We start from the raw sequence: 21,731 nt of genomic DNA, 5'->3' as shown, positions 1-21,731 counted from the left end.
TGTGGCTGCTGTAACAATGGCTTGAATATTAGTTTTTAGATCTATTTTTCTATACTTTTTTGATAGATACTCCTCCAGAGCCTCTCTGTTGGGTATTGTGGATGTGATTGTATTGTTTGTAGTTTTTTACATTTATCTTATCTTCAGCTTTTAAAAAGGTTTCTTGGAGACATATGATGGCTGGTTGATGGTTTGTTAAGAAGTAATAGGTCATTTATTTTAGGTTCTAGACCCCGGCAGTTCCATTAGATGATTTTTTATATTATGGCTTGATTTTATTTATTTTTAACTTTTGTTAGTTGCTAGTGTCTGATCTGTGATCTTCCATGTCCTCAAATCGGTTTTGGATCGAGTCTCTTGGTCTGGAAGTTGAGTGTGGTCTGTTTATTTTGATTTTTACTTCTTTGTTGGTTGGTGGTTTGTTTCCTTTTCCATCATGGGCGCTTTTTGGTGTTTGTTTTTTTTCTTTTAGGTAAGAGGGGTTGCTTCTATGGATGTCGTAGCACTTTGGGGTTTTATGGGTCTTTAGAGTTAAGTTTTGGGAGTTTTAATTTGTTTTATAGTTTTTTTTTAAACTTTTCCCTTAGTTCCCTTATTTCATAGAGTAATTTCATATCTTCAGGTTTGATGGATTTGCTTTTGTTGTTTGATTATTTAGTCCGGTGGTATGCTATATGTTTTTTTCTTATTTCAGAGTATCATGTATTTTCGGCTAGGTTATGAGCTTCTTGGAAGGTTATATTTTTGGTATACAGGGTGACCCCCCAAAAAAACGGGCCCCAACTCTAATTAGGTCCCGTTTCTTAGTGTTTTGTCTGAATGAAATGAAACTTTGGTCATAACTAGTTTATTAGATTCAAAACATCACATCAAAACACTAGGGTCTTTGGCCTTTTTTCTCCGTTCTACAGCATATGTTCTAGATGGCCTCCATTTAGCTTTTGTTTTTTTTTGGGGTCACCCTGTATTTTATTTTAGTAATTATTTTTCTTTGTCATTTGTCGTATTATTTTGAGTTGCACTATCGCCTTTTTGGCAGTTAGTACATCTTGACTTTTTTTGGCAATCTGTATGGGTCCCGTTTTCTCCACACCTCATGCATACTGGAGAGTGTGTGCACTGGTCTCGATGGTGTCCGTACCTTTGGCAGTTGTAGGATCTGAGGGTTTTGGTATGTATGGTTCGGTGTTTATTTTTCCATACCCTATTTTGATGTCACTTGGGATTTGATAGGTGTTAAAAATTAAGATGTAGGAGTTTGTATCGATAGTGTCACTATATTTTTTAATTTGGATTCTTTTTACATTGATAACATTTTGGTTTCTCAAGTTAATTTTTATTTCTTCCAAGGAGTACAGAGATAATTCTGAACTCCTGATCACTCCTTTACTGATATTCAGCATTTTGTGTACGTGTGTGTGTGTGTGGGGGGGGGTAGATTTTTATTTTTTGGTTGTTAAAAAGTCTCCATTTTAAAATTTCTATTATGTTTTTGGCTTTCTACTTCCACTAGTAGTGTGCCGTTATTTAGTTTCTTGACCATTTGAGGTTTTATATTTTGAAAATATTTTCTCTATTTTGAAGGGAGACATTTGTTATCTGTCCTCTTCAATTGTTTCTATAATTATAAAATAAGAAAGATTTTGATTTAGATTTCGGTTTTGGAATTCTATTTCTGAATTGGGACTAGAGTTTCTGAAACTTCAGTGGTTTCTTTGAGGCATTTTATTTGACATTTACATATTTTGGATTTTTCATTTCTCCTGCTCCTCACCCACCTTGGAGCCCTGTGTGGGAAGTGTTGGGGAGGGGGGAGACCATTCGCCGTAACACAACAAGGATACAAGAGAAGTATACTCATCCTGCTGGTGGACTGAAGCACCTGTGTTTCCTTCATCTTTTCTAATGGTCTCATTTCTAGAAAAGATGTTAGTTTACCAGCCGTGTTTTATCCATTCTTCAGCAAGTTGATTGATCCTTCAGCCATCACTTACTAAATCAGTTTATTGTCTAATGTGGGGAGCATGAGCATAGTTTTTTGTTGTCTGATTTAGCTAGTCATTACCAACTGATTGATTGGATTGGGCATGTCCAACCGCTCGTCTTAGCCCAAGTAAGGGTTAAAGTGGCATGTTGCATCTCATGTCCTAATAGGACCTTGAACATGATCTGCTCAACCACCAGGATCCCATCCTTAGGCATTACGGGTTGCCACCCACAGTCAACAGGTAGCCAGTCGGTGTATTCTAATGCCCCATCGACAGGATGTAAAGCAATAAATATTAGCATTTGTTACGTAAATACATACCTACATATGTTCACATTTTTTTCAAGAGTTTAATTCAACTTGCCAGATGAGAGTCTTTGTTTCTATTAGGAAGAAGCTGATAAATTCTATTGATGGTTCATAGTATGTATTGGATCAGTTTTCATCCTACTTTTAGCAACTTTTATATTTCCAATCTCAGAAATAAAACATTTAACAATATATCTAAGTTAATATTTTTCCTTACTAAACATGCTAAATGTACTGCAAGAGATAATTAAAATAAAAAAGAAAAGTCCTTAATTTTCCTCAGGAATTAAATATAAACAACAAAGTCCTCTTCTTAGATATTTTTATCAGCAATAACATATTTATCACTTTCATGCAGAGAGAAACCACCAGAATCAAATCTCGCACTCTCAATCTTAAGTATAATTTTACGTCAAATATATAAAAAAAAAAAAAACACCAGCAAAAAAACGAATATCATAAACTAAATTCATTTGGTCTTCCCAAACAATTTTTTATAAAGAATTCTAAAAGTCTTGTTAAAAACGGTTTACTTATTTTTATCATAAATGAACAAATTAGATACACTGGAAATTTTTTACCAACATAACTACAACAATTCACTGAAAACACAAAACGCTTCTTGTCCAGAGTTCCATCTATATTAAAAAACACTAAAAAATCTGTATGATGGACGTACATGTGATGGAACAAAAAATATATTCCAAAAATCATGTAAACTGATCAAGTAGTTTTATTTTTTTTTTTACTAATAAAATAAAATTTTATGAGTAAGCAAAAAGGGACTGTTCCATGTTGCCATTGAAGAAACAAAAGCAAATAACTTCACAATAATTCAAACTTGTAAGATTAGCCTTGTAATGCCTTAGATTTCTGATTAATTGCTTAAAATCTTTTTAAAATTATTTTCTTTATTAACTACTTGGTTAATTTTTATGATTTTTGAAATATGCTCTTTTCGTTTCATCATAGGTATGTACATCATAAAGATTTTTCTATATTTTCGTTTTTTTAACATAGGAGGAATTCTGGACAAACACGCATAAAATTCTTTTACCATAAGCAAATGCATAATTACAAAATAGATAAAAATACTTCAGAAAAAATGTTTTAGAATGAGGTACCATCAACACCAATAAAAAAAAAAGATAAAGCTAAAACACCCAACTTAATTATCACCTATTATGTCTCAATTAGAATCGTAACATAAACTAAACAGTGTTTTTATGCTAAGATCAAGTAAGTTCCATCATATAGCGGTATTTAGCTCTCTCCCACTGCAAGAACAGGGTCAGAAAGTGGGATTGAGAAGTCAGTGCTCCAGAGAAAGGGCACTCTGACCTGCAAAAAGTGCCTGGGTAGCCCCGTCAGCATTCCCCGTGAGGGTGCCTCATGTGATTAGCAATAAACTAATCCCTTCTCGAAGGTAAGGCAAAGCCAGGGAGGGTGGACCTCCTAGAACTACACAGAACTAAAATGCTTATATTAAGAGAGAAGTCTATATTAAGAAAATGTATAGAGAGACTGTTTATATGAAGAACAAAAAATACTTACAGGATTTACAGAGCCATGTGGGAGGGCAGCATAAGGGATTTCAGAATTAATTATCAAATAATTATTTTTCTGTTGATATTTCCATAAGCAACCAAAAAGCATCAACAGTATAAGGATTATCGCAATACCAAACCTGAAAAAAAAAAAAAGATACAATGTATTTTAGAAATTTTGAGATGAGGATTGATAATTTGGATCATTCAAAATACTGTTCTCAGAGTGACAGCATTCTGGAGGTTGAAGCTTCAATCCTCAGTGTGGGCAATACTAAGAATACAATTATAAATTGCTTATATATATATATTGCAATATAACTTATCTGGTTATGGCTGACATAATAAGAGCAAGTTCTAGATGCCAGAAACTATACTGTCTTCCCTAAAACTACTAGACTTTAGAATTCCTTCTGTTTTGTGCTTCCCTGATTGTACTAACATGTTGAAATGTAAGTGTAATATGAACAGACATCTTGCTTCTAAACTCCCTACATAATGCCCAGAAGGTGTAGCATGAAGATCCTCTCATGAAAATGAAATTATATGGTATTATGTGATGAATGTTTGATATAATCAGATCCATCTTAGACAGAAAGTACACATTATCCTAGATGGACTTGCATCCAAACAATATATTAATGAGAGTGTGCTTCAGAGAAGATTAATCCTTGGACCTTTTTTATTCTTAATATTCATAAACAACTTCCTTGATAAAACTGTGTCCGAGATGAGTACATTTTCTGATAACATCATGCTCAATAATATACATGAGAGGAAAAAAGAATGTAAACCTATCTGGAGCAAAAACATTAGAAATCATAAAACGACCTTCAGTCTGTAGTGGAATGCAGCCTTAAATGGATGGTAACATTTAATGCTACTAAGACTAAGCTTCTTTTCTTTAACAATAACAAGAAACCCTTTTAACCATTTATAGCTATGACTATTAAATACCCTGCCTTATTTTTTTTTTAATAACAAACAACTGATAAGCAAAATTTTTTAATGATTTTCTTTTGTTTGTTTTTCTTGTTTAAATTAAGATAAATATTTATTTTTAAATAAACCAATGATAGAAAATAAATGTTTTCTTAAATGACATTGGCTGCTGTGATCATTGACTCAGCATTTCATCATCCTTGACTGTTTTACATAAACTACCAAGAAAATTTTGGATGATAGCACGATCCTTATTCTGCATTAGTACCATAAAAATTGCCTCAGCTTAGAAGGATTTCTCCTTTCATGACCAAGGACAGAAAAGATGAAGCAGATACTACACTTTGCTCATAGCCAATTGCCATGTGTTTCATTACGAAAACAAATATTAAATGATAAAACTGATAAAAAGGGGAATTACCAAAAATACCAAAGTTCCCAGACTTTATATGATTTGCAGCAAATGTTGTAACCACAACAATATTCATCATCTCCACACCTGAAAAAGAAACAAAAAGAGAAAAATTATTAAACATAAAAAGAAAAGGACAAATTAGTAGCCATTATTGATAGTTACAATTTTGGTGGTTTGCAAAGTTAGTGAAACATCAAAAAATTGACAAATATGAGAATGGTTCATAGGAGTTTTCCATATTGGAAATAGAAAGGAAGTTCTGGATTGAAAATAATAAAGAAGAGATAATAAGAATAATAGCAATTCATTGAGTATGAATTAAACATACAAAGGACAGATTAAATTTATGAACTTAAAGGATTCTCACACACACACACACACAGCACGAACAGACAGGATTCTCACACACACAGGACAGACAGACAGACAGACAGGATTCTCACACACACAGGACAGACAGACAGGATTCACACACACACACACACAGGATAGACAGACAGGATACTCACACCCATAGGACAGACAGACAGGATACTCACACCCATAGGACAGACAGACAGGATTCTCACACGCACAGAACGAACTGACAGGATTCTCACACACACAGAACGAACTGACAGGATTCTCACACACACAGAACTGACAGGATTCTCACACACACAGAACAAACCGACAGGATTCTCACACACACAGAACGAACTGACAGGATTCTCACACACACAGAACGAACCGACAGGATTCTCACACACACAGAACGAACCGACAGGATTCTCACACACACAGAACGAACCGACAGGATTCTCACACACACAGAACGAACCGACAGGATTCTCACACACACAGAACGAACCGACAGGATTCTCACACACACAGAACGAACCGACAGGATTCTCACACACACAGAACGAACCGACAGGATTCTCACACACACAGAACGAACTGACAGGATTCTCACACACACAGAACGAACTGACAGGATTCTCACACACACAGAACGAACCGACAGGATTCTCACACACACAGAACGAACCGACAGGATTCTCACACACACAGAACGAACTGACAGGATTCTCACTCACACATGACGAACTGACAGGATTCTCACTCACACATGACGAACCGACAGGATTCTCACTCACACATGACGAACCGACAGGATTCTCACTCACACATGACGAACCGACAGGATTCTCACTTACACATGACGAACCGACAGGATTCTCACTTACACATGACGAACCGACAGGATTCTCACTCACACACACACACACACAGCACGAACAGACAGGATTCTCACTCACACACACACACACACACACAGCACGAACAGACAGGATTCTCACTCACACAAGATGAACCGACAGGACTCACTCTCACATACACAGCACAAACAGACAGGATTCTCTCACACGCACACACACACAGCACGAACAGACAGGATTCTCTCACACACACACACACACACACAGGACGAACCGACAGGATTTTCACACACAGAACAAACAGACAGGATTCTCACACACAAACACCCACACACACGATGAACCGACATGATTCTCACTCACACACACAAGACGAACCGACAGGACTCACTCTCACATACAGTCAGGATGAATTGACAGGATTTTCACACACACAGGACGAACTGACAAGATTCTCTCTCTCACACATATACACACACATGCATACATGCAAAACAAACAGACAAAATTCACACACACACAATGGACAAACCGACAGGATTCTCTCACACACACACACACCCTTATACAGAATGACGATTGACACACACACATACACACACAGTAGAATTCACACAGACACACAAAAAGAACTGACAAGTTGTTTCTATTTAAAACTTCATAAATGTCATGAATATAAAAAATGAGAGATTTCAATCCATCTGTCATTATGTCTAACAATTAACCATTTCCGTGACTAAATTAAAGTTTAACATTTGTTTTGATTACTAACTGAAAAACCATGACCGACTATCAATTATTTTAGAAGTCAGTCATTTAATTAAAATTTCTAAATGTTAGCATACTCCCCTTCCACATTCTCATTTATATAAAACTAATGAAACATTATGTCGAAGCAGTTCAAAGTTAAAAATTCATGTTAAGGTCATCATACAATTTGTGAAATGACCTGCAGAGAAAAAAAACATGTCATGTAGAATAAATAACGCAGGTGATAAAAAAAGAAAAAGTAAGTTAAAAGATTATGTGATAGACAGAAAGCGGAACAAGTAATAATTATAGACAAACAAAGGAACGGGTAATTAGTTTAAAAGTGGTTGCTTTCATTTGATGCAACCGAGTAACAGAAATGACAAATAAAAAACGTAAATAAATACAAAGGGGAAAAAAATCGTTCAAATACGATGATTTATCGTTGCAATTAGAAAAAAAAGGGGAGGGGGGGAATCTGCACAAAAAAATAAAAAACGCGAGTTAAGGTGACATCATTCGCGGAGGGTGTGTGTGGATCAGGTTATTGACATAGGTTAAAAGACGAAAGAGTTATTGCAGAGTATTTTTTACAAAGCAAATTAGCTTTTAAAGCAATTGGTGCACCAGTGCTGCGAATCAATACAAGAAACCACGTCAACTTTCTTGTTTCAAGATAGAGAAAAAAAATGTTTAAAATACAGATGTTCGCATGAATCATAGCAACCAATCATTCTTGCGTTGTTAACAGGCCAAGCAGGTTATCATAAAAGTTGGTTTTTATGAGGTTGGGGAAGGATTTTATTATGGGTTTTGTCTAAATATCAACGATTTATTACAGAGAAGTAATGATGGTGATGTGTCTACTAGCATGAATCGACAACTTGACATCTCGTATTAATGCACTGATTTTACTATAAAATTCTACATGCAACAAACACTAAGTGATCATTTTTATGCCAACTTTTTTTACTCTTGTTCACTTCCAAAAGGCATATTACCAATGAAGTTTAAGGAGCTACTGTGATTATATACATAGGTCGGTGTAAAAACAATATCGTTTTCTCACTGTGTTACTTTTATATATGATTTCTGAATTAATTCATTGATATATATAGCCATGTTATATATCATTTTAAACGATGTTTTTCACTGTCAAATCATGTTATTCGTTATCGTTCTCAATCTCTTCTTTAATTTTTTTGCAGGCTTTTCGACAGCATAGGCAAAATTCAAATCCGCATGATTTTCTTGTTCCAATTCAAACTAGGCTGAAAAACTGCCAAGACAGCTTGTGATATCAATGGTGCATTTGGCACAGGAATCACTAACGAATGTGTGGCAAAATGGTGGTTCAAGAAATTTTGCAATGGTGGCAAAAGCCTCGAAGATGAGGACAATCGCAGCCAGCCAACTGCGGTTGATAACGAACATTTGAAAGCCTTAATTGAAGCCGATCCTCGCAAAACCACATGAGAAGTTGCTGTTGAATTCAAAGTCAACCACTTAGTCATTTGCTATTTAAAGCAAATAGGGAAGTCAAAAAGTTGGATAAATGGGTGCTGCATGAATTGAATGATAATCAAAAAAAAAATTGTCATTTTGAGGTGTCTTCTACACTCCTTTTACGCAACAAAAATGACCCATTTCTTCAGTGGATTGTGACATGTGATAAGATTGGATCCTCTATGACAACCGGCGATGTTTAGCACAGTGGTTGAATGCCAGAGAAGCTCTACAACACTTACAGAAGCCAAAATTGCACAAAAAAAAGGTTATGGTGACGGTTTGGTGGTCTACAGCCAGTCTCATCCATCATAGCTTCTTGAATCTGGGCGAAATGATTACGGCGGAGAAGTACTGCCGGTAAATTGAAGAAATGCACCAGAAGCTCCAACATATGTGCCAGAGATTGGTCAATATGAAGGGACCAATTCTCCTCCATGACAATGCTCGCCCACATGTTGCTCAACATTCAGAAGCTGAATGAATTGGGCTAAGAGACTACCTCATCCATCAGATTCACCGGACCTCTAACCCACAGATTATCACTTTTTCAAGCATCTCGACAACTTCCTGCGTGAAAAATGCTTCAAAAGCTGAGATGATGCAGAATCGGCCTTTAATGACTTCATTGCTTCCAGAACTCTGAATTTCTATGCTAATGGGATAAATAAACTTGTTTTTTGTTCGCAAAAATGTCTAATGGTTCTTATTTCGATTAATAAAGTTTATTATGAAAGGAGTTATGATCTTTTGAAGTTGAATGTCAAAAACAACATTTTTGCACCAAACTAATATATATATTACACACACTAGCAGGCCACCCGGAGTTGCCCAGTCCTAAACTATGCATGATGATATATTTAAATTAATGCAGATTTCTTATTATAAATAGAAATACCATAGATATTAAATGTAATGTTAAATTCCTTTAAAAGAAATGAAGAAAAAAAAAATAGAAAGAAATCGAGAGATGTGCATGCAAGTATTTTTTTAAAACTGTTTACTTCTTGTAAGTAAAAAAGAAAAAATACTTGAGCTGAATCGAAACCAAAACCTAAAAACAGTGAGTCAAGTAAGATAACCATTATAACAACTTGCGACGCTCTTTAAAGTGTTTTCAAACTACTTATTTTTAACATAAGGAAGCTATCATGTTTTAGGACCCCACATGCGCAGTCGTGAAAGTTTTCAAACACATAAAAATACAATGACACCCCAAGTACTAAGTTTTCGATTTTGACCCCTTAACAGCCTTTTTTTCTGGATGAAAACCAGTTAAAAAGTTTTCCACATATCTAAAAACTCTATATACCAAATTTCAAGTCTGTAGATCAAATATTTGTTGAGTATATCGGTTGAGAAATGTCCTCACACACACACATTCTCATGTATGTGACAAATTCCATATTCCAAATTCTAAAATGTTGTTCATCTTACCGTTTATTTCTTTCAGCATGTTAAAATGTTCAATTCTTGACAGCACCTGTTTCGTAGTGTAGAAACATTCATATAATTATGTCAATTTTTGAATATTTTCCACTCTAACTCAGAAGAATAAGAACTCATTAACTTTAAAAGAAAATAAAAAGAATGAGCATGATTACATAAATCCGACAGTAAATAAAGACAATAAATATAAACTATTTATAAATAATAAATTAAAAAACGTATTATATAAGATATTTTTAGTGTTAATTATAATATGACCACATTATATTAATACATTTGTAAAGTGTGAATAACTACATTAAAAAATCAAAGATGGCGTAAATATCACAAAACACAATTGCAACTACTCTTCCGATTTTTTTTGATTTATGTAATCATGCCCATATTCTTTTTTTTTTTCTTGTAAAGTTAATGAGTACTTATTGTTCTGAGGAGTTAGGGCAGAAAATATTTAAAAAAAAAATATTCATAATCATATGATTGTTTCCGCGCTACGAAACAAGTGTTGCCAAGAATTGAACATTTTAAACATGCTAAAAGAAATAAACGGTAAGATGAACAACATCATGGAATTTGGAAGATAAACTTTGTCATTTATTTATATATGCTCTATAGTTATATTTAACATAGATCGAGCTTCATATATAAAAAATAAAAGGGTTGGTATAAATAAAAAGTGAAATACAATTGAAGCATATTTTTCCCTCATAAATATACACATCATTCAAACATGGTAGTGCTTGAATATATGGTTAAGTGGCAGTTTTAGTCATTTAGAACTGCTTTAACGCTTCACCGCTCACTCATTTTTCGACCAAATTTCAAACATTTATAACAGTTTATAGATAACCTTCTCAGCTATATTATGAAAAAAAAAATTTTTTTTCAATTTTCGTTCAGTAAAAAAAAGTTATGAATTTACTGGTATTCAAAATTGTAAAACACGAAAGGAGGTTAGCGACGTTTTTTATGACTGGTTTCCATAGCAACCACGTTGCTTCAGCGACTACTGTTACTACCAATTCACCGTTCACGCGAAAAGAGAAGTAACAAGTGAAACAGACAGAATGAAAGGGAGATAATTGGGGGGGGGTATTGAAAGCAGGTGAGTGCCGTACATTGTTATCACATATGTGTATGTTATATTTATGGAGGCAAAAAAATAAGACTAAAATTAAACAAAGAACAAGTAAATTTACCGGAAGCCTGAAAAAAATTATGGATTTCAATAGAAAAATGCCAGCATGAAAAGTAATATGGTTAAGCTTAAATATGGAAAAGTAAAGGACTAGTTGTTAAAATTGGGAAACAAAAGGACAAGATTTTCTAGTAAAAAATAGAAATTTATAACTTAAAATATTTCAGCATTAAGAATTTTTTTTTTAAATTCGATTTATAATCAATTCTTAATGCTGCAATAGTTTAAGTTATAAATTTCTATTTTTTACTAGAAAATCTTGTCCTTTTCTTTTTCAGTTTTAACAACTAGTCCTTTACTTTTCCATGTTTAAGCTTAACCATATTACTTTTCATGCTCGCATTTTTTTTATTGTAATATATATCTCACAGTAGCCCCTTAAACTTAAATGGTAACTGGTCAACACCGGGTAAATATGCTACTCTGAAATAATGAGTTAAAGATGACACCTATTTTCAGGGTCACCCGCATAATACTTTGAATAAAATAAGTTTTTGTTAAATATCATTTCAAAGAAAAATGTAGTTGCGTTCAATATGAATCCATTCATTGTATAGGGTTTGCTTGAAAGAGTTTTAGTAATGTCCACTGTTGCTTTTTCTTTGTAAGCAATCAATTCTAACAAGGTTTTCCTCCACACTGCTACCGGCTCCCTCCTAAAGACCATATTGTGTATAATTTAGTCAATGAGAAAAAAGAAAAGAAATATCAATAAAATAGCTACTAGTTTTTTTTTTTTTTAATTACTGCAAAGAATCACTTGATCGATCACGATTGCATATATATCAGTAACGCCAGCATGTTTTCATAAAAGTTCATGATATACAAACTCAATCAGAGTTATACTTTAAGAACTACAATCTGCATATAACGTGTGTTTGTGTAGATTAAAAGGTGTCATATGTGCTTTACGCTTATCTTGATTTTGTTTCCAGTCGTCCTGAGCTACTCCTTGCCACTGGAATCAAACAGTGCTGACTCAGGAGAGGAGTGGTTAGGTATTCTGCAACCTCTGCTTCACAATTCAGCACGTCATTTATCATACTTTCAGGATGATCAGATGCTCATCGATATTCCGACAGATGAACATCCATCTGCATATTCATGAAGTTAAGCTATTTGTCACAAACTTATTCATAAATTTTGATTCAACCAATTATATTTGTTTTTGTGAGAATCTGGGATGTTGAGAAAAAACGTTTTTGCTTCCATTATTAGTTGTTATGAGTCTTTTTATAAATCAGCTCAATTTTCAGGCATATGGTCCAAAAACAAGTTTGGTTCTAGGTGTTTTGTTTTACGGCATATCAACCCTTTTCAGTTACTTAATGCTGAAGCCAGTAATTTTGGAATAAAACAGGTTTTTTTTTCAAGTTCTTTATATTTTTAAAAGTTTATTCAAGGTGTTTGGTCTGCTTCTTTTTTTGTATAGGAAAATCGTTTTTCGACTTTGCAGAACATGATTGAGTTTTACAAAGGGAGAGGAAAATAAGCCTACAGTAACAAATCCAAACTTAAAGCAGGTAGAGCCTGAGTTAAACCTGAAGACTACAACTGCAAGTAGAACAGAAATACAAGAAGCACAATCTGAACTCAAAAGGGAATAAACCTTTTATTCATAAGTTCACAAAAGCTGTATCATTATGTAGCTATACCACTACTCACAAGAGGTGATGATCCAGTTCTGTAGTGGAAAAAGACACAAGACCTTACCATTGCTGAGTAAACTGGCTACAAAATATTTAAGTGCACCACCTTCATTCGTGGAGAGTGAGAGGTTCTGTAGCAAAGGTGGTAATGTGTATAAACCTACAAAGAACAGGTTGTGTCCTGAGAATGAAGAAACTGTTTCTACATTACAAATTAAGAGTATTCAACATTAAATACTGATGCGACTATGAGAGCAGAGGAGGCAGGCAACAAGAATGGGAGAGGAAGTAGAGCAACAACAGGTGCAGAGCAGAAGTAACCACCACAACATGTTCCACTAGAAGCAGAACTTTAGCTTATTGGAATTTGTACTTTGTTTCTCATCTTTTTTTTTTATCTAGTTCTTTAATTATATTCATTAAAGAATTGGAAATTCTACTTTGTATTTTGTAATTTCATTCAATAAAGCAAAAATAAGACAAAAAAAAACTAATAGCAGCCAGACACTTAAACGGTTAACAATAAGGCCAATTACCAATTACATGCTGATTAATCAATGCACCCCTAGTACTAGGCATAAAAAAGGAATATCATTTACTAGAAATACTCTTCGCTCAAAATGCTAAGCATTCATCCATGATATAAAATATTCATGAATAGAAATGTGTTAAAAATGAAATGAAAAATAAATGATGAAAATAGTTAATTATTGAGATGTCTTTTTGCAAAGCAATATGCAAATTAGTTAATGTTACAATGTTGGTCGCGGTCATATGATCAATATATTAGAAAGCTGTTGAACTTCTATTGTGAATATGAATTCGACACTTTTAATCTGTTGACCTGTTTATGCATGTTTTTTGTTTTTGTTAATTGAAATTCTATATACCTGATCTTACTTGTTCTTATCTAATAATACCAGATCAGACTGTCTGGAAAAACTAACTTTGCACCAAACATTAATATTGTTTTTTTTAGTCCCCTGACAAGGAGGAATTGGACCTAGTATTTCACTCTCGTTTGTTCACTTTTCTCAATAATCACACCTTGGATTTTTTTTTTAATTTTGCTCAAACATTAGTCACGATGGAAGTAAATTTTTGCCAAAACGGATTTTTCAGAATAACTTTGGTTGCCCTGACTAAGGGCAATTATAGGGGTAAAATTGCCGCAAAATCGTTCATTTGTTTACACTTTTCTCAACTACGCCTTGGATTTCTTTGAAATTTTTCACAAACAAATTCCATGAACAAAGTTCATTTTCTAGAATTACCCATCTGTGGAACTCTGTTCTGCTGGCTTGCTTTCCAGCTGACTATGATATAGTCATCCTCAAGTCGAATGTAAACAAGTTCTTGTTGAGCCTCCCCCTCCAAAAAATAATTCCAGTGACCACCGTATACTCATTAACCCTTATCCTCGAGTGGGCTTTGGGCCTTGATATGTGTTGACTAGTAAAAAAGGAAAAAAAAATTCTATAATATTCAATTTTGAGGATCATTTAAAAAGATGGATTTGGAATCGATTGGGTTGGAACAGGTGTATGTAGAGTGACATCAATTGAAATAGATTTTAGTAAATTTATTTTTTAATACCACTAAGGTACACTCGGCATTTTCCAAGAATCAATGAAAACCTAATGTACTTCTGCTTCAAATTGAACGCCTTAACAACACTATTCTTATTTTTACATTTCTATAATTTTCAATATAAAAGAAAACTTTTCAGTGCTTGTGTATATCAATGATCTTTTAAACAAATGCATTTCAGGTGCAAACATTACATATTTATGTGTCATGTCGAAATTAATATAAATTCCCAAAATTACGAAAAACAATCCAGCAGAAAGAATAATTTCAAGTAAAAATAGAATTTATGTTTTTATGTTGAATTAATTATGGCGATTATCTCCCTTGACTTAAATTAAGAGTTTGTCATTTTTAGACACAATATATCAGAACATAATTGTGGACAATTTTTTTGTTAAAAATACATCTAATCTTTGGAATTTATACTAATTTCAACATGACTCGTAAGTACTTAATGTTCTCACCTGAAATGCATTGGATTAAAAGATTACCAATTTACACAAGCACAAACCCTCATCCTTTTCATGGATGTAAAATGTGCAGATACAAACCCCCACCCCCATAATGTTTTTCTCCTTTGATCAAAATTAATCTAAGTACTTTGGATAACAATTTCAGAATATAGAGGTCTATCTTCAAACCCTTAAGAGATTTGTGATTAGATAGAAATTCTGAACTGAGTTCTGAAACTATTGCAGTAATGTTAAATATTGAGGGAGTAAGGGAACATGGCTCCACTAATAGCTTTTATAACTGAATTATTTATAAAAAAAACAAAAAAATTGAAACAAAATAAAATATTTGTATTTAGAATCTTCTGACTACTATTCTCATCTTGAGTGTCATTTTCACGTTTCAGTCAACTTTCTTCAGGCGTATCTTGTCGAACTTGAGAATGTTTCTGTCAAACTCAGGAATCTGGATGGAATTTCCAATGGAACCATTTATTTACTTCATGGGGGTAGCATGCTCTCGTTTCATTAACTATGACTGGATAGAGATTCTAAGCAATTCACAATTGTATTTTTCAGTCACCCACACTGAGGATTAAACCTTCAACCTTCAGATGAATATCACTTTGCAATTGATTTTTTTTCGAAGTACTGTAAACACTGCGCCATGGGTCCTTGAAGGTTGGAGGTTGCATCAACTGAAACATTGGGAAAATGACACTCAAGATAAAAACGGTAGTCCGAAGATTCCAAGTACGAAGAACCAATCTTCATATCAACAATTCAGAAACATAAAATAAAATATATTCATACAAATAACAGTGGAAGGAAAAAACAAAACAAAAAGATAATCAGAATCAAGTAACGATATGTCAAACAGATTACTATTTGGGCTTGACTCTGAAAATCCAATATTGTATGTTAAAATTATAGTGCTTGTTTAGATAGACTAACATTTCAGGTGAAAACATTAAATAATTATGCATCCTAACGAAATTAATATAAATTCTAAAAATAATCCAGAAATGTGGTAAATGTATTTAAAAAAAAAAACAAAAAAAAACATTCACAATTAAGTTCTGTTTAAAAATGATGGACCTGTAATTTAAGCCAAGGGAGATAAGTCAATCTGTCATCCTAAATTGGTTGCAAAACTCTTCCATATTAAAACATATGATAAAACTCGATAATTTGATAAATTCTATTTTATTAGTAATTATTTCCCTACATAAAGTACGTTTTCACCTGAAATATATTGGTTTAAAAGATCAATGCAAACAAGCACCAAAATAAAAAAATTAAAAAAAAAAAGCCAATTTTATAGATTTTTCTACTTTTAAATCATGAGCAAACATTTGTTCATATCCAGATTGATATCTTATTCTTCCTTGTTGCAGAATATTCATCAAGCATAAACAAAAAATATCTAACTTGTCTAATAATTATACCCCCCCCCCCCCAAAAAAAAACCCCAACAATCATATCAGGTCTACATATCTAAGGCATATGCTTGATAGCTGTGGACAAAGTTGAGACTTGAGTCATAGTAAATATTAGTAATGGAACGATTCCAATACTTTTCCAATTCCAAATCTTTATAAATCTCTAAATATTAACTATAATATTGTAATCTTTCCCCGATTACCATAAAAACATGTTAAATGTGCAAACCTAAAAAATAAAAATAGAAAAATTGTGAAGGGGGGGGGGTGATCTATAGACTTTAGTTTTACCGGTAGTTTAAAACCAATAAATATTTATTACTACCAGCAGTGGTTAGATTTTGCTTTAAAACAAAAATCAAATAAAAAGGATAATTAAAAGAATAATTTTTGGCATTTGAAAATATTAACACATTTTTCCGATTCCAATACCCCCAAAAGTTCCAATTTTACTGTATCCCGATTAATTGTGCCAACACTAGTAAATATATACAGAAAAAAATACAGTAATTAAATAGTAACAGTTAAAAATTATGTACAGGTTTCTCCAGCTCAACCAGAAAGTTCTCATTTTAGAAAATATACATTGTAAGAAGTTCAGCGGATACAGCATCAGAAACAAATCTAATAAAGATGAGATCAGTATTTGAAATAACATTACATAAATAACTAGCAGGAAGACCCGAGATTGCTCGGGGTTGAATGAGGATTACTATGTACTTTTTTTTTTTTTTTTTTTTTTTTAACTAAATGGAGTGAAAGCAATGGTAACTAAGGGACAACTACACATTCTTCGCATGAGGTTGCTCCAGTGGACATCTTTTAAGATCATACCCAGAACCGTGGCAAAGTTGAGACTTTGAAGTCACAATATATATATATATATATATATATATATATATATATATATACTAGCAAAAGTACCCGTCGTTGACTGGGTTCAACAACAGCCTACAGAAAATGGACTCTGATTTATGAAAGCATGATAGGTTATGAAAAGGAAGGGTTGTAAAGAGATAGCTTCGAATTTGGGGGTATCAAAACCAAAGCAAACTATGATGAAAATAAAAATAAAATAGATAAAACCCATAATTTATTATACCATATCTGTTCACACTGAAACACTTATCACAATATTCTGTGGATCTATATTAAAAAACATTGTTAAACTTTGTGACATATTTCCATTCTATGGAGGTCAGGCGCGAACGAACACCCCATAATTTTATTATACCATATTTCTTCAAACTGAAACAATTATCAAAGTATACTTATGCAGATAGATATGAAAAATCTTTATTAAAGTTTGTGCCTATTTCCATTCTATGGAGGCCAGGCACGAACGCAGACCCCACAATTTTATTATACCATCCCTATTTAAGTTAAAACATACTTATCAAAGTATTATTATGTACATCTATATCAAAACGTTTTTTTTAAATTTTTAAATTTTTTATTTCCATACTTTGTGGACCAGGTGCGTACTCAGACCCCACAATTTTAATGAATCATCATTATGCCAGATCAAACATACCCATTCCTGTGTCTCGATACATCTTCTATCATTATATGTGATCAGTTTTCTATAATAGTCAACCATATAGGAGCCTATTCGTGACCAGACACACACACAGACGTTCAACTTTATATTATAGATATATATTAGTATGGGTGCCCAGAGTTGCCTGAGTGTTTGGAGGTGTGTGTTGAGCAAAAAAAAAAAAAAAGAAGTGGTACTAGGAAGGCAGGCTCGAACTCATACTGTGAAGGAGGAAAAAATGTGAAAAAAAAGTGATGTCTTTGCTGTTACGGCCACCGGCAAATCGGAAGTGACGTAGGTTTTAATTAAGGCGAGACAATCGAAAAGAGGGAATGACTTTCGAAAATATCAGCGAAAAAAGCGACCCCTTCCTGTAGAAAAGTGCCCAGTTGAGGGTGAAGAAATTAATGTTGTTAGTCAATTTTTCGGTATTTGTCGTTTGAAGGGTCGAGCTTCAAAATGATACTGATCTTATGAAAATCCGTCGCCTCTGTCAAAAGTTTTAGGCAGACATGCAAACATACATACATAGATTTATATATTTGTAGCTCAAATTTTCGAACCAAACTGATTAAAAAGCTTGCTCTATCTCTGAATACTCTTTATGTAAAATTCAAATGTTTAGACCAGAAATTGTCTGAGTAATTTGGTAGAGACTGCAGAGGTCAAATTTTTTTTTAACTTTGACCCCTATTATGACCCCCTTAACATTTATTGCTTTGGGCTCAAATCAAGTTATTAAGTTAGATTCATGTCCAAGGAAACTATATCTAAAATTTCAAGTGTTTAGACCCAAAATTGGCGGAGGAGTTTGGTAGAGTTCTCAAAAGTCAAATCGTTGAACTTTGACCCCCTTAACAGCCAAATTTCTGGCCGAAAACTGATTACAAAGATTTTCCCAAATCTCACTACCCTGTATATCAAATTTCGAGTCTATAGACTTAAAATTCACAGAGTTATTGTGTAGGGAAATGTACACAGACAGACACTTTCATAGATATATATGTATGTATGAGAGAGGGAGAAACAAAAAAGGAACAAACCAAGTTATGTGTTCATCAACATTTCATCTTTATTTCGAGACATCCTTTGGATGAATGAAATTAAGACAAAACATCAGCACGAATATTTGAAAATATATTTTCGATGTAATGAAATGTATGTCTTCCATTTCAGAAACGAAAAATTCTTTGGAAATTTAAAAAAAAAAAGGGGTGGCATAGCATTGTGAAAGAGAGTAAGATTATATATAGATAATAATTAAATAGTGATAGTTCTGAATTTTGTACAGGTTTCTCAAGTTCAACTAGAAGATCCCTAAGTTAAAAAAAAAAAAATGTGCACTCCAGTATGATTAGAGGATGCATCAGCCGAAACATGAATCTAATAACCAAGATGAGATCAAGAACATAATTTTATATGTTAGATATAGATCTTCTAAGTTAACTATCAAAGCTAAATACAGACACCGAAACTAATCCCATTACAATTTATACAAGATAAATCTGAAAATATAATTATCAAGGATTTCAAGCTGCCTAATGTAGATTAGGTAAATGGGTTAGTTGTGTCTCCTACAAATTTCAATTAGTTGATATTTGAATATACAAAGTGGATTTAAAACAAAAGGATTGTATTGGCATATAAAAGACATACTAGACACAAACTCTGAAACAGATTAGATAAAAGTATATTGGATCAGGTTTATTCAAGTAATGAATGCTTAATAGAAGATATAAATTCGATAGCATAGCTTAAGAAATCTGCCTGTGCATATATTGAAATAGAAATCGAATTAAAAAGCACAATTTAAGTATATAAACAGAAAACAGAAACTGGTTTAAAAATTCATAAATTTTGATGGCAGAAAAAGGAGAAAACCTTGATGGGAATTATAGTTTTGAACATATTTGATGTCAACGATATGTAGGAAAAATTAATAGCATTTGTCCTAATAAGATGGACAACAGACGGACAGAGTCCTCAGGCAACATTCACTTAGATTCTCTCAACACTGTCAGATGCATGTCGCTTCTCTCACTTCTCAACTGCGACTAATTAAAAACACTGTACCCCCCCCCCCATCCCCGGACACATGACATCATTTCTATGTCATATCATTTAACCCCTGCATTTCTAGTGCATTTGTCTAGGAAGCAAAGCTTTAACTCCCTGCTTCAATTATGCCACATGCAGCTGAGCCTATTTCTCTTTGCAAATAGATCATCCTGACATGTACTGATGTGACGCTCACCAAAATTCATACTAGTTAACAGAATCTATACTTACTAGCATAGTGTCCCAATATATAACAATTTACTGTTAAAAATAATATTGTTTGTCAGGATCGATACTATTAAGAAAAAAATACTTTCTTTTGTAAAAACCATTGTTGTTGTTGCCTAAATATTCTTTAAATAAAACAAATATTTCTTTTATTTATGTATTTAAAATTGCAGCAATTTAATTTTTTTAAACATTAAATATTCTGTTTGAGTTTTGCAAAGAGAAAGGAAAAAATAATAACATCAATGTTTGATGCATTTTAGGTTAGGAGACCAATATTTTCAGACAGCCTGATCTGGTGACACCAGTGTCAAATAAGTAAAAAAAAAAAATTGTACCTACACATAAAGTATATTTAATAGTTGTGGAAAAGTTTATTTGGTTGATTGTTTTCTGTTCAACAACATATCACCCTTTTTGGGTTATTTAATGGAGAATTCAATAATTTTGGAAGGCTGCTTTTATGCTTCAAGTTCTTTATATCTTCAAATATTTATTCATGATGTTTGATTTAGTCGTTTTGTTTTATGGCATATCAACCTTTTAGAGTTATTTAATGTCAAACCCAGTAATTTTGGAAAAGGTTTTTATGCTTCCAGTTCTTTATATCTTCAAATATTTATTCATAGTGCTTGGTTTCATTGTTTTGTAGAAGAAAATGATTTTGCAGAACATGGTTGAGTTTTGCAAAGAAAAAGGTAAAAAAAAAAAAAGTTTTAAAGGGTTATGTTTGCATTAGCTCCTTTTAGGGTCCACTTAAAGATTTGAAAATATTTCCATTGTTTTCCCCGGTAAATTTTACATAATACACTTTCAGATTTTATGTAGATTCTCTAACCTTTCTATACACACACACACACACACACACACATATTGGATTATACACACACACACACACACAAGCTATTCTTCCTTGAACTGCTATATTTTGAAATCCCTTTCCTGCTTTCTTCGCTGTACCAACTTGTTGAAGTTTAAATGTAATGTAAACAGCCATCTCACTGCTGAACTCCCCACCGTCTCCTATTAGACACAAAAGGAATTGAAAAAAATAGGAATAATCAGTTGAATTAAATTTACAAATTTATTAAAACATGCAGGACAGATATTTAAGAAGTCTATGTAAATATACCTCAAAATAAGACTCTGTTCTATTACATAGAAAATAAAAATAATCCTACATATCAAATATGTCAAAAATATATGTCCCAGATGTGATGGTTAATAAAATACACACGAGAACGTTATCAATATGTAGATAAAAAAAAAAAAAGATATGTTAGTCACATATCGGAATGTCATATCATTTTTCGAGCTAATCAGCTTGTTTGGCATTACCCATGTCCTCTTCAGCTAAAATGTAACAGATTGTACTAAGTTAGATGCTATCAAAAGGTAGATTTAAAAAAAATAATGATGGATTTACATCAAAGTGAAACCTGGTCAGTGAGGGTTGAAGACATGCGT

At 33.0% G+C, this 21,731-nt stretch overlaps 1 protein-coding gene across 1 annotated transcript in view; it reads right to left on the bottom strand.

Annotated features, from left to right (window-relative positions):
- The window catches only part of LOC145247452 (uncharacterized), an 85,528-nt gene that overhangs the window by 13,141 nt on the left and 50,656 nt on the right, over nucleotides 1–21,731 (bottom strand). Inside the window, exons 3-4 of the mRNA XM_080109236.1 lie at nucleotides 5,207–5,284; nucleotides 3,851–3,983 (exon numbers count right to left, since the gene is read on the bottom strand). Coding sequence (XP_079965362.1) covers nucleotides 3,851–3,983; nucleotides 5,207–5,284 — 211 coding nt within the window. The remainder of the gene's footprint in view (nucleotides 1–3,850; nucleotides 3,984–5,206; nucleotides 5,285–21,731) is intronic.

The sequence above is a fragment of the Euprymna scolopes genome, chromosome 25 (assembly GCF_053919585.1).
Source record: "Euprymna scolopes isolate OS-2025 chromosome 25, ASM5391958v1, whole genome shotgun sequence".
Taxonomy (NCBI): Eukaryota; Metazoa; Mollusca; class Cephalopoda; order Sepiida; family Sepiolidae; genus Euprymna; species Euprymna scolopes.
The sequence above is the reverse complement of the archived record's forward strand: the minus strand, read 5'-3'. Positions and strand labels throughout refer to the sequence as shown.